This window comes from Phyllobates terribilis, unplaced genomic scaffold (assembly GCF_046119375.1).
Source record: "Phyllobates terribilis strain yellow unplaced genomic scaffold, ASM4611937v1 Scaffold_7__3_contigs__length_470593459, whole genome shotgun sequence".
Classification (NCBI taxonomy): domain Eukaryota; kingdom Metazoa; phylum Chordata; class Amphibia; order Anura; family Dendrobatidae; genus Phyllobates; species Phyllobates terribilis.
The window spans coordinates 237,033,676-237,047,340 of NW_027362767.1; the positions used below are offsets into that span (position 1 = coordinate 237,033,676).

Below are 13,665 nucleotides of genomic sequence, written 5' to 3' on the forward strand. Positions count from 1 at the left end.
TTTAATGTAGGAGAGGTGCGTATGCCTTCTGGGAAAGTGGCCAAACCTGACATCACCGATAACAAAGATGGAACAGTCACTGTCAGATACGCTCCTACAGAAGCCGGACTTCATGAGATGGACATCAAATATGATGGAATCCACATTCCAGGTAGGTCTTCATTGCTGGACACAACAAGCCAAACTCGATGAAAGGTCTCCAGGGTTTATCACCACATGCACTCTGTTTACCTACAAATTGACATTTAAAATCTGATCTGTGTTTAATTATCTTTTAAACCTTTTAATTTTCAGGAAGCCCCCTGCAGTTCTATGTGGATTATGTGAACAGTGGCCATGTTACAGCCTATGGCCCAGGATTGATTCATGGCACAGTTAATAAGCCTGCAGTGTTCACCGTGAACACCAAAGATGCTGGCGAAGGCAAGTACTAAGGGGGCAATTTATGTAAAATGGGTAGTAAGCGCAAAAAAAAAAAAAATACTAGGCTTTATTTTAAAGTTTAATATTTTTTTTTTTTATATATTTTTTTTTTTTGGATGTAGGTGGCTTGTCGCTGGCCATTGAAGGTCCTTCCAAAGCGGAGATTAGCTGCACTGACAACCAGGATGGCACATGCTCTGTGTCTTACCTTCCTGTCCTTCCTGGAGACTATAACATCCTGGTTAAGTACAACAGCAAACACATCCCCGGCAGTCCTTTTGTTGCCAAAATCACAGGTTGGTGTTCAAAAAAAAAAGAATTTGCGGTGTAACCATTGTAAAATCTTGGGTCTTCAATAAACATTGTAATTTATCCTATAGGTGACGACACTATGCGCATGTCCCAGCTTAAAGTTGGTTCTTCTGCGGATATCCCACTCAATATCACAGAGACTGATCTAACTCAGTTGATTGCTACAGTGACCTCTCCTTCTGGAAGGGAAGAACCATGTCTTCTCAAGAGGCTCCGCAATGGACATATAGGCAAGTTTTTCACCTAAAACTTTTTTTTTTTTTTTTTTTTTTAACTTTAGGATTAATTTTGGTCATGGTTTGTAATCAGTTTTCCTTTAATTTGAAGGTATATCTTTCGTGCCAAAGGAGACTGGAGAACATATCGTTAGCATCAAGAAAAATGGCCAACACATCCCCAACAGTCCAATCACTGTAATGATCAGCCAGTCAGAGATTGGTGACGCGAGTCGTGTGATTGTCTCTGGCCAGGGCCTGACGGAAGGAAGAACATTTGAGCCGGCAGAGTTCATTATTGACACTAGAGAAGCTGGTAAGACAAGTCTTGACTAGATGCTTAAGTGGTTGGGTACCCACTTTACCTAAACCTTAACGTTCAAAACTGCTTAAAATCACAGCCAAAATGTCTTGTCTTTGACTTTTTTTTCAGGTTATGGAGGTCTTAGTCTCTCCATTGAAGGTCCCAGTAAAGTAGATATCAACACAGAAGACTTGGAAGATGGAACGTGCAAAGTGACGTATTGTCCAACAGAGCCTGGAAACTATATCATTAACATAAAGTTTGCTGACCAGCATGTGCCAGGTATCTCCTACTATAGAAAAGTACAAAACTTTTTTTGCCTTTATTAGGAGTGACCTCCAGTCACTTCTGATGCTGCAATCTGCTCCTTTTGTTCCTCGTTAAATTGTTATATCCTGCTCCACTCCTGTGTGTAAACTGTAGAAAATGCATTACTTTCTGTTCAACCCCTCAATGAAGCAAACTGCTTCAACTTGGGCTTGGTGTAATGCTCTGCCATTATATTCTTTAGGCAGTCCATTCTCTGTCAAAGTCACAGGCGAAGGAAGGTTAAAGGAGAGTATTACGCGGAGAAGAACCGCTCCATCTGTAGCAAATATTGGAAGCCAGTGTGATCTTAGCCTGAAAATACCTGGTAAGTCCATCATTAAAGCTGTTGCGTTGTACATCGTCTTATCTATGAAGCACATGGTATAGCGGAGAAGCTGAGCAGAATATTGAAGTTTGTTGGAAAAGATTCATTATAGCTTGTATTTTATTAATTGAAAACCCCGGTATTTTGTATGCAGGAGTCCAGTGGGTGGGGCTATTTGGTGATTGACAGTTTTCTGTGTGGCAGCAGTCACTGAGTAGGACCGCCCACTTGACTCATATCCCTGGTATTTGCATAAGTCCAGTGGGTGGTCCTACTTTGCATGCAGTCATACAGGAGGCAATCAGTCACTAATAGCCCCACTCATTGGACTCCTGCATATAAATACCAGGGGATGGCCATGAATAAAATGCTAGTTTTAATGAAACTTTGCCCACAAAAATATTGACCTGATCAGCTCCTCCTGCCTGAAGATCAGTACCATTTTCAGCATGGCTGGTTCCCTTTTAAGCCACTTTTTAAGATGTTGAAGCATTTTGAATGAGCATGTGAAATCTCATGCTTAAAGAGGTATTTCCATCTTAAGCATTTATAGTATATCCACAGGATACTACATAAATGTCTAGATGTTGGTCCTACCTTTTTTAGATCCGGCTCGGCTGTTCTGTATATAGATGGGGAGATGACTGCATGTGCTCCAGTCTCTCCATTCACTTATCTGGATGCTGCAGCCAGCAATCTTCACCCTGACGTTGGGTGCAGGTCTAAGATGCGGAGTTTAATATATTTTCAGTATAATTGTTACATTTAACATGTTTCTAACAGAAATCAGCATTCACGACATGACTGCGCAGGTCACAAGTCCATCTGGCAAGATTCATGACGCAGAAATCATGGAAGGAGAGAACAACACTTACTGCATCAGATTTGTCCCCACTGAAATGGGTGTTCACACCGTCAGCGTGAAGTACAAGGGGCAGCATGTTCCTGGTAGTCCATTCCAGTTTACTGTAGGCCCCTTGGGTGAAGGTGGTGCACATAAAGTTCGGGCTGGGGGACCAGGCTTGGAGAAGGCAGAGGTCGGAACTCCAGGTATGGAGCGTTGACCACTTCAGGGGGGGGTTTATGGCGCATAAATATTCTATTCTTGGCAACTGGCTTTCCATCTATACATTTTGTTGTACCAATGGCCGTATGTAGTCTTGGCAATTCTTGTGTTTTTTTTTTTTTTTTTTTTTAACTGATAAATTTTTGTTATATGTAATGCTTTTGTCATTTCAGCTGAGTTTAGTATTTGGACAAGAGAAGCCGGTGCTGGGGGTCTGTCTATCGCAGTAGAGGGGCCAAGCAAAGCAGAAATCGCTTTTGAAGATAGAAAAGATGGATCCTGTGGTGTGTCCTATATTGTCCAGGAGCCAGGTAGGTTACATGTCGTAGAGATCGGCGTGTTCCAAAAGCTGCAAGTGTGCAGACTCTTCAAAGCTGTGGCGTAGCGTTGGGAGAGCCACACACGGATGCAGAATCTATCCCTTAGTACTAGTAGCAGTTGGTAATAGGGTAATAAAATGGTGGAAAAATAGTTTTTTATTAAATGTTATGCATGATTTCAGAAGAGGGGGGGGGGGAGACGACTTCTGTCCTGTACGTTTTCTCTTAAAAGACTGACTCAACTGAACTTGAGTGAACTGTCCATGGGTGTTGGTAACCCATGCCACAGCTTCAAAGTTCAAATAGTCTTCCTCCAAAGCTGGTCACTGGTTATTTAGGAGGATTAGGTTTCAACTATTCTAGTGAGGATGGAAGGTCCTGGCAGGGCTGCACCTAGACACTCCAATTTCTCATCTCTACAATTTATAATCTAGAATTCTGTCACACAGATCTGACTTGCAAGTTCAAGCCCTTTTTATTGGAATCGGTTGGCTTAGTGTCCTACTAAATAACGTTCATTTTTGGCTTTTTTGTAGGCGATTATGAAGTATCTGTCAAGTTCAACGACGAGCACATCCCAGACAGTCCATTCATTGTCCCAGTGGGTTCTCCATCTGACGATGCTCGCAGACTCACTGTTTCTAGTCTTCAGGTGAGGCACTGGGAAAAACCTTAGCCCGTACTGGTTGGGCAGAGAATCTGTCTCCTGAGCAGCTGCCAAGATCCCTAATTATAGTCCCAGACCAGCTCTGTGCTAAAGTGAATGCAGAAGCTTGCTTTGACACAGACTTGGTTACTTAGAACTGTTCCTGCTCCATTTCTGCCCACTGCCTACAGGTCACAGGATCATCCATTCACTTAACTGCACAAGTGCTGCCACCTACAGGACTTGGCAAGGTTTTGCATCCTCAAATCAGTCCTGATTCTAACTCCCCCCCAGTACACCCCTTCCTACAGCAGGTTCCCAGCTGACTCAGGAGGCTCTCATGTGTTTTTCTCGTGTCTTTCTTAAAGGCTTCTAACAGGATGCGAATCTTGACTCTAACCTGCCAGTGTTTTAAAGAGGGAGAGGAAAATGGACCTGAACCATGGCTCTGGTTTACTGTGTCATGCCTGGAGGCTCCATTTAGGGTCCTGCTTCTCTTCAGGCTTTTTTTTTTTTTTTTTTTCCCTTCCACTTCTTTGCACCTTGTTTCTGCAAACCATTCCATCAGCGACCTGAAGTGTATCCGCATGGTTGACTCATTCATTGTAGAAGTAAATTTGTCACTCAAATACCTGCTGTCAAAAAGCTCTTTATTGCTGCTTTCCACCAGCCATAAAGGAGGTACCGATGCTGGTGTGGCCTGATTCAATCAATCATCTTTCCTAGTCCTGTTGTCTTCCTTTACCCAATGGTATACCACTGCCAGGTTCTCCTTCACAAGCCTCCTCTCCCTCATTAAACCAAGCGGGACAGGTAGGTATTAAGTCTGACTGACTGATTAGTGTGGAGATTGACATTTGGGGAAAAGTCTGCTTGCAATGTGTCTAAACCATTTGATGTGCTTTTAGGAGTCAGGGTTAAAGGTCAACCAGCCAGCGTCTTTTGCAGTAAGTCTTAATGGTGCCAAAGGAGTTCTAGATGCCAAAGTGCACAGCCCCTCAGGGGCACTGGAGGAGTGCTATGTGACCGAGATTGATGAAGGTGAGCAAGATGAAATGGTAGGATTCTTTAAATGCTCAAAAATCTGAAAAGGGGGGCATTGGTGTTAACCCATTGCTGTAAGACTTGGGAGATTGGAGCATAAACCTCTTCATGCAGTTGCAAATTCTGTATTTCAATCTACTTTTTTTTTTTTTTTTCTTAAATTCTGTTACTAGAATGTTAATCTGTATATTTTACATAAGTGATGTACAAGACTCCAGTTTTCTTGCAGATAAATACGCTGTACGCTTCATTCCACGTGAGAACGGCTTGTACCTTGTTGATGTTAAGTTCAATGGTTCCCATATTCCCGGCAGTCCATTTAAAATTCGGGTGGGAGAGCCAGGGCAAGCGGGAGACCCAGGCATGGTGTCTGCCTATGGCCCTGGATTAGAAGGTGGCACCACTGGTAAGGCCAAGGCTTGTTTGTCCTTATTACTAGTGATGAGCGAGTATGTTCTATTAACCCTTTCGCCGAGTATGCTCGGGCCGAACTCTGAGTATTTACAGCTGCTCGGTGATATGGTTAAATCGCTCCCGTGTGCATGATTTGCTACTGTTTGACTGACAGTTTTACTTACTGTGTAAGAAATAGACATTCCTCACATGTAAAAAAGCTGTCAAACGGTTGCAAATCATGCACACGGGAGCGATTCAACCATATCACCGAGCAGCTGTAAATACTCGGAGCTCGGCCCGAGCATACTCGGCGAAAGGGTTAACAGAACATACTCGTTCAACACTACTTATTACCAATGTGGAGTAGATCTTGTACTTTACCCATACTGTAGCAATACAACAGTTTGGATTTATTTTTTACCTTTCCAGGAAATGCTGCAGAGTTTATTGTGAACACCACAAATGCAGGTGCTGGAGCGCTGACTGTGACAATCGATGGGCCATCCAAGGTCAAAATGGATTGCCAAGAGTGTGCAGAGGGCTACAAAGTCACCTACACACCAATGGCTCCTGGTAGCTATCTGATCTCTATAAAATACGGTGGTCCTTATCATATTGTCGGAAGTCCCTTCAAGGCCAAAGTTACTGGTATGTCTGCTCCTTGTCTCCCTAAATGGTTTTAGTTTAGACCTCAGGATTTGGATAGGTCTAGTCTGTGGCTATATTTGGTGTGAACCATGTGCATGATGACTTGGGTGTTGCTCTGACATAATCCATATCTTAAGACTTTTGGCTCTAAGCCTGTATTTATTCTTCTAGGGCAGCGCCTGGTGACAAGCCACAGTCTCCATGAGTCGTCTTCAGTCTTTGTAGATTCTGTTACAAAAAGTGAGGCCTTTACACAGCAAGGAGCCCTTCCACGGGTGTCATCAGATGCAAGCAAAGTAGTCGCCAAAGGTCTTGGTTTGAACAAAGCCTTTGTTGGCCAGAAGAATTCATTCACAGTAGATTGCAGCAAAGCTGGTGAGTTCCTTACAGTCCAGTGACCTGGAAATGCATGGAAATGCTACACGTACCAAAAATGTGAATCAACTACATTTTTTGGGGATTTACCCCTTATAGATTCACATGTGTATGTGGTGAGAATTTTCCACACTTTTGCTCGTAGAAAATCCAATAACTCTCATCTAGAAGTTACTGAAGAGTTCTGCACCAAAATTGTGGTGCGGATTCACACATCTGAAACAAGCTTTTAGGCCAAGTTCACATGTTGCAGTAGTCTGACTGCTACCCCTTCCTCATTCTTATACCAATGAATGGAGTAACATGCGTGCATCACTGGCATTCCACTCATTGCTGAAAGATTTGGGGTATCTGGCCCCCATTCTAGTGATTGAAGAGTGGCCAGGTTTGCCTTTAGATGTCCTAGTCTGCAAATAATTGTAACAACCCCTCAGCTGTGAGAAAGGATGTATGTTAATTTCTATAGATTTAAATGCACCAAATAATCCTGAATGAATCCTAATAAGTGTTACTTTGTTTCAATAGGTAACAATATGCTGCTTGTTGGGGTTCATGGACCAAAAACCCCATGTGAAGAAATTGTAGTGAAGCATCTTGGAAACCGGTTGTACAACGTTACGTACCTCCTGAAGGACAAGGGCGATTACATCTTGGTCGTCAAGTGGGGCGATGAGCACATTCCAGGCAGCCCTTACCATGTGTCTGTGCCTTAAACTGCCACCCTTTACCCCCTTGTCCAGGTTTCCAGACCTCCTTACCCTCTGTGTGCGTGTCTATTGTACAGTTGCCCTACTCCCAACAAACCCCCATGTGACTTAGGGGGTGAGAGGTTGGCTTGGGTTTTGGGGGGTTTTTTGCTTAGCTGGTTCCAAGTTTATGCAATGGCCATATTAACCCCTGTGGCACTGAAGGGGCAAAGTGTCAACGGGTGCATTTGGTTATATTCTATAAGGAGGGATGATCAGACATGACTGAGTGCAGCCCTTTGGTAAACTTGGCACTTTTATCCTATAATTTGAGATGGCTGCTAAAAAATCAAGTTGGTCTAGGTCCATCCCTCTCCCTCCTAGGGCCGCTTTTATATGCCACATGCTCCCGTCTACCGTCTTGCCCCCTGTACTTGTTTACATTTGTCTGTTAATCCTTAACTTGTTGTAAGGCATAAGGGATCTGGGAGGGCAGGAGACCTAAAGGAGCAGCCAGATGTAGTAATTGCCTTGTCCATCCCTTAGAAATCGGATCACTCATTCTGTATGTTCTTTACTACCTGTGAAGTGATTCCACGATCAAACAAGCGCTAAAATTGACTAAACACAATTAATACAATTGATACCATAAACTTTTAAAGCAACCACTACCTGTAAGAATCCAGATCACTAAAACTTGTGCTGGTCCCATTGATCTACCCTGTTATTACAGTAGAATATTTAGGTCCCTTCAGGTGGGGTTGTGACTTGCCCTTCTTCCTCTCCTTAATGTTATATTATGTGTTTGTCTTTCATGTCGTCCTGAGATTGGGTTACTTCTGAGATACTCCATTGGGTGCTAAGCTGGGTCACCTTCCAAAGGCCGTTCCAATTGGATTGCTTTAAGTTAACCAAATCTGTCTAATTTTTTTTTCTAAATAGTTTTGTGGGTTTTTTGTGCACGACTACAGTACTTTGCTCTTAACGATAACAATAAAATTCTGCTTTTAATCCTCTTTTGGACTTCTGTTTTTTTTTTTCTGGTTTCACTCTTTGCTTTACACCCATGTTTTTTGTGCATTATAAAATATTGTGTTTTTAGTATTGTCATTTGACAGTAATTGAGTAGAAATGCTTAATTTTTCAGATTACCTTTTTAAAGGGTTTAACCAGTACTAAATTTTTTTTTCTTTACACTACAGGCCTAAACGCTAACAGGCAGGTATTTATCTACCTGCCAGTTGTGCCTGGTGCTGATATGTGCCGGCAAAGAGCTGTCACTAACTGCTCCTGCCATCAAGTCAGCGGCTTCTGCTGATGTCACATTGACAGAGGAGCTTCTCTGCTCTGATTGGGTGTCACTAGTGCAACATTTTGATTGACAGCTGGCTCCTTGCTACCTAACTGCAGGGAGCCGACTGCTAATGGGCATGACATCTGCATTCATACCCTGTAGACAGAGCAGCAAGGAAGAGCTGCTCTGTTGTGGAGCAGCTGAATCGCCAGCAGAGCAGTCGGTAATCTTTGACCTGGTGCAAAGTAGAACAGGCAGGTGTTAGTAACAACCTGCCTGTAAAATTCTAGGACCATAGTAAAAATCAAGTCCTGGACAACACCACCTTTTTTTAACGGATTCAAATTGTAAACTATTTAACCTAGATTAATCCCTTAATGACCAATAGACTTCTTTTTACTGACCTGCAATATAAGAGACTAGCGTCCCCCGACAGGTGACAATCCAGCAGCCAGCAGCTGTACACTATAGCTGACAACTTGCTGCATCTGCCAGTGTTGGCACTGACCATGGACATTTAACCCCTTAGATTTTGCTGTCAATAGTGACTACAGAATCAAAATGGTTGAGTGTGTGGGGGGGGGGGCTCCCTCTTTAAACTCATTGGCACCCTGAGATTTTGATTGTGTGGTCCTGATGTTTAGGTTGTAAACTTTTTCATTCTTGTCATGCCACTTTCTGTTACTTCCTGACAAAAAACAGAAGGCTTAACGAACTACCTGAAAGCAATTTTAAATACGTTGAGGGGCGCAGTTTATAAAATGGTATCACTTTTGGGTGGTTTCCAACATAGGACCCCCAAAGTTACTTCAAAACTGAACAGTATAAGAATAATTTTCTCTTTCCCCATGACTGCACCACGGAGAGAGGGGATCCGCCCTTCAAGGACAGGAAACCTACAGATAAAAAGGGCGGCACCTCTCCCGCAGCAGTTGGTTTCCTGTCCTTGACAGGGACCTACGGATGAAAAATCCTGAAGAAAGAAGATTTTACTTACCAGGCCCGACCAGTCCGACTCCGGCAGCGGGGGTTCCCTGCCTCGGCTGGTGTGGTGTCCTGAAGTGCCACAGCTGGGGTCAGCGGGCCTCCAGGGTGGCAGGGAGACGCGAAGCTGAGCCGCGGTCTCCTGTGGCGTTGGTCCCAGGCGGTAAGTATAGGGGGTCCGGGGCTCGGGTTGGAGTAGGCCTGAGCCCTGGGCCCAGGGAACCTGGGCCTTGTGCAGCGCGCGCCCTGCATGCTTGCCGGATAGCGATTCGGTGTTCGGGCGGGTGCGTGCGCCGGAAGTGACGCGGGAGGTGCCCGGAAGTGATGCGGCTGCAGATCCCTATGGGAGCGGCGTGTTCAAACGCGCGCGCGGGGGAAAGGCCTAACATGTAGGACACAGCGGTTCCCTGGCCAGAGGGGGTCGCTCCCTGCATCGGTGTTGGAGGGGGAGGGGGCGGTCCCCTGCATAGCTTAAATAGCCAGGGAAGCAATGGGAAAATGCTTCCTGGCATACGTTGAGTTCAGCAGTATGAGTGACCAGGAGCCCCAGGAGGTGCAGCCCCTGCGCCCCCACTCACCATCACCATCGCCTCAGAGGAAATGCACGAAAGGACCCTCCAGCGGCCCTCCGAGTCAACATACTCAAGGTGACGGAGGAAGCGGTCGGTCCGGCAGGTCTTCTCAGCGTGGCAAAGATTCCGGCACGGCATCAGCCTCGGCGAAAGACCCAGCTACCAGAGCAGGTTCCTCTTCGAATGCGGTATTCCCTCTCTTTCGTCTGGGCGGTAAGTGATCTTCGTGAAAGTTCACTTGTAACTTGGGCCCTCCCCCCTCCCTTTTTTCTTAAGGAAGGAAGAGCACAGGGAAGTTTAAACACGGGGCCTGCGTACTTTGCGCAGCGGATCTACCCACCACATGGCAAAAGAGACTATGTAGCTCATGCATCGAGCAAACCATCTGTGAGGAGACCCCTAAGTTTGCTACAGAGCTCAGATCCCTGATAAAATCGCAAGTTGAAGATGACTTTAAATCCCTCCAAAAGGGGGGGGAAGAAGCATAAAAAAAACTAGGTACCTTTCCCCGGTGTCAGTCTAGTAAATCAGATGAGGAAGTTGCGGTATCTGAATCATCCTGTTTATCATCTGCTTCCTCATCTTCAGAGGACGGGGGACGTAACTGTTTCCCTATAGACGGAACAGATAGCTTAATCAAAGCAGTTAGGTCCACCATGGGGTTTGTAGACCCTCACCCCAAAAAGTCCATCTAAGAGATAATGTTCAGTGGCTTAGGTCAGAAAAAGAGATCCTTCCCTCTTAATGATCAGGTATACGATCTGATTAAGAGAGAATGGAAGAAGCCAGAGAGGAAAGGGTTGTTGGCCCCGAAAAGGAAATACCCCTTTGAGGACCCTGTATGCTCTTTCTGGAATAAAGCGCCAAAAATTGACGTGGCGATAGCCAAAGCCTCTAAAAAATATTCCCTGCCGATTGAAGACATGGGGGTACTCAAAGACCCTATGGACAAAAAAGCGGACTCCTTTCTGAAAGGAGCCTGGGAAGCAGCGGGGCGGGGGGGGGGGGGGGTGGTAAAACCTGCAGTGGCAGCCACTTGCACAGCCAGATCCTTGATGGTTTGGCTGGACCAGCTGGAATCTCAGCTAAAAGACAAGGCTTCAAGGGAGGATATTATAGGGGCCATCCCTGTGATGAAAGGCGCAGTGGCTTTTCTGGCAGACGCCTCAGCCGACTCCGTCAGACTGGCAGCCAGAGCAGGGAGTTTTTTTAAATGCAGCTAGGCGGGCCCTATGGCTCAAATGCTGGCCAGGCGACCTCCAAACAAAATCCAAACAGTGCTCCATCCCGTGTGAAGGGGAATTTTTGTTCGGATCTACCCTGGATGACATCCTGGATAAAGCCGTGGCTGACAAAAATCGATTTCCGGTCCTCTCCGGTTCATCATTCAGGAAGGGTTTTCGGAGCAAAAAATTCATGCGAAGGAGGCCCCCCAAAGATCAGGATAGGTGGGAAGATAGGAGACAGAGGAAGGCCAAAGGGTTTATGTTCAACAGGCCCCTTAGTGACAACAAGAAGCCCGCCCAATGAAACGCAGCCCCAGGTGGGGTGAAGACTACTCCATTTCCTCCCAGCCTGGGAAAAGATTTCAAATGTGGGCTGGATTTTGGGCCTGATAAAATCTGGGCTAAAACTCCTCCAGTTCCTCTCCACTCCTCGAGGAAATTTCACAGTAACCCCCGCAAGGTCCTCAGTGGTAGAGCAGTTGTCTCTAGAACAGGAAGTCCTAGACCTAGTGGACAGAGCAGTCCTGCAGGAGGTCCCAGCTCAGGAGGCAGGCGAGGGGTTTTTACTCCTCCCTATTCCTCAGGAGAAAACTGGACTGTACACTCAGGACTATCGTGAACCTGAAGAAATTGAACAAGTTCTTGAATATACAACCTTTCAAGATGGAATCAATAAAAACTTGTGTGAAATCACTGTTTCCAGGCTGTTTCATGACGGTCTTAGACCTAAAAGATGCCTACTATCATGTCCCCATTCACAGAGACTACCAGAAATTCCTGAGGGTAGCAATACCAATAAGGGGCACAATCAGACATTTTCAGTATGCGGCTCTTCCCTTCGGGTTAGCAATAGCCCCAAGAGTCTTCACGAAAGTGGTGTCGGAAGTCATGGCTCATCTGAGGGAGAGGAACATCCTGATAGTCCCATACCTAGACGATCTACTGGTTATAGGCAACTCGTTCAGCCACTGCAAAGACCAGCTAGCAGTAGTCATGGATTCTTTAACGAGTTTGGGATGGCTTCTAAATCTAAAAAAATCCAGATTGGAGCCAGTTCAGCTACAGGAATACTTAGGTATCCTGTTAGATTCAAGGAGTCAGGAATGCCGTCTTCCGGAAGGGAAAGTCCAAAATATGATAGCCCGTGTGTCCTATGTGGAAAAGCATCCGGTTATGACACTAAGGGGAGCAATCTTCCTCCTAGGTTCTATGACTGCCTGCATCCCGGGTGTCCGCTGGGCTCAGATGCACACCAGGGTCTTACAATGGGAGATCTTGGGGGCGGAAAAATCTCTAAGAGGGCACTTAGAAGGTCGACTGACCTTATCCTCAAAAACTTTACTTTCCCGAACATGGTGGACAAAGGAAGAAAATCTAGGCAGGGGCGTCCCATGGACAATATCAGCACCCCAGATTCTGACGACAGATGCAAGCCCCAGGGGGTGGGGGGCTCATCTAGACGACCGAGTGGCTCAGGGGGTCTGGGCAAAGGGGGTGGAAGGTTCTTCCTCCAACATGAAAGAACTTCTGGCGGTGAAGTATGGCCTCTTGGAATTTCTAAACGTGTTAAAAGGTCACCACGTGAGAGTGTTCTTGGACAACCGGTTAGTGGTGGCATATCTAAATCACCAGGGGGGTACCCGGTCCATCTCCCTTCTTCAGGCGTCAAGCTCCATCCTCCACATAGCAGAGAGAAATTTAGAGTCCTTATCAGCTCTGCATATAAAAGGGTCAATGAACGTCACAGCGGACTTCCTAAGCCGGACCCAGTTGAGACAGGGCGAATGGGAGCTGAACCAGCTAGTGTTCAAAAAGATCACGAGGGCTTGGGGAATCCCATGTATAGACCTATTTGCCAACTGGAAAAACAAAAAGGTGGACACGTTTTGCTCGATAGACCCCAGGGAGAACCCAGTAGCACTAGACGCTTTTTTGATTCCATGGGACCACCAGCTAGTATATGCCTTTCCTCCGATTGCTCTCATTCCGGCAGTTCTGAGGAAGATCAGGGAAGACGAGGCGAATGTGATCCTGATCGCCCCCTTCTCGCCAAGAAGGCCTTGGTTTTCCTGGCTGAGGATCATGTCCGTCTCCGACCCCTGGGTCCTTCCGGAAGTTCCGGACCTGCTGTCTCGGGGTCCAGTACTCCACCCGCAGGTAACAAACCTGCACTTGACAGCTTGGAATTTGAGAGGTCACTCTTGAGGGATAAAGGGTTTTCCCCCAATCTAATCTCTACCCTGCTGCAGAGTAGAAAACCTGTAACTACTAGGCTCTACTGGAAAACTTGGAAGAAATTCCTTTCCTTTGCAGGTACGGATATAGTAGGAGAGGCCCCCGTGGTTACCATCCTGGAGTTCCTTCAGAGGGGGTTGGAGCTGGGGTTGGCCACGAGCACGCTGAAGGTTCAGGTGGCAGCTCTGGGAGCCCTGTATAACTGCAACCTGGCAAGGGATAGATGGGTCTCCAGGTTCATCGGGGCATCTCATAGATCCAGGCCCATCCCCTCTCGGAAGGCTC

At 46.0% G+C, this 13,665-nt stretch overlaps 1 protein-coding gene across 4 annotated transcripts in view; it reads left to right on the forward strand.

Annotated features, from left to right (window-relative positions):
* Positions 1-8,085, forward strand: part of FLNA (filamin A) — a 96,828-nt gene extending 88,743 nt beyond the window's left edge. For all 4 annotated transcript variants that reach the window (XM_073639860.1, XM_073639862.1, XM_073639861.1 and 1 more), the window contains 15 exons: positions 11-151; positions 295-423; positions 546-719; positions 804-965; positions 1,063-1,266; positions 1,384-1,536; positions 1,766-1,888; positions 2,672-2,938; positions 3,128-3,265; positions 3,811-3,926; positions 4,829-4,961; positions 5,194-5,370; positions 5,790-6,008; positions 6,180-6,383; positions 6,909-8,085. In XM_073639860.1, coding sequence (XP_073495961.1) covers positions 11-151; positions 295-423; positions 546-719; positions 804-965; positions 1,063-1,266; positions 1,384-1,536; positions 1,766-1,888; positions 2,672-2,938; positions 3,128-3,265; positions 3,811-3,926; positions 4,829-4,961; positions 5,194-5,370; positions 5,790-6,008; positions 6,180-6,383; positions 6,909-7,096 — 2,528 coding nt within the window. In that variant the 3' untranslated portion in view covers positions 7,097-8,085. The remainder of the gene's footprint in view (positions 1-10; positions 152-294; positions 424-545; positions 720-803; positions 966-1,062; positions 1,267-1,383; positions 1,537-1,765; positions 1,889-2,671; positions 2,939-3,127; positions 3,266-3,810; positions 3,927-4,828; positions 4,962-5,193; positions 5,371-5,789; positions 6,009-6,179; positions 6,384-6,908) is intronic.
* The last annotated feature ends 5,580 nt before the right edge of the window (positions 8,086-13,665 follow it).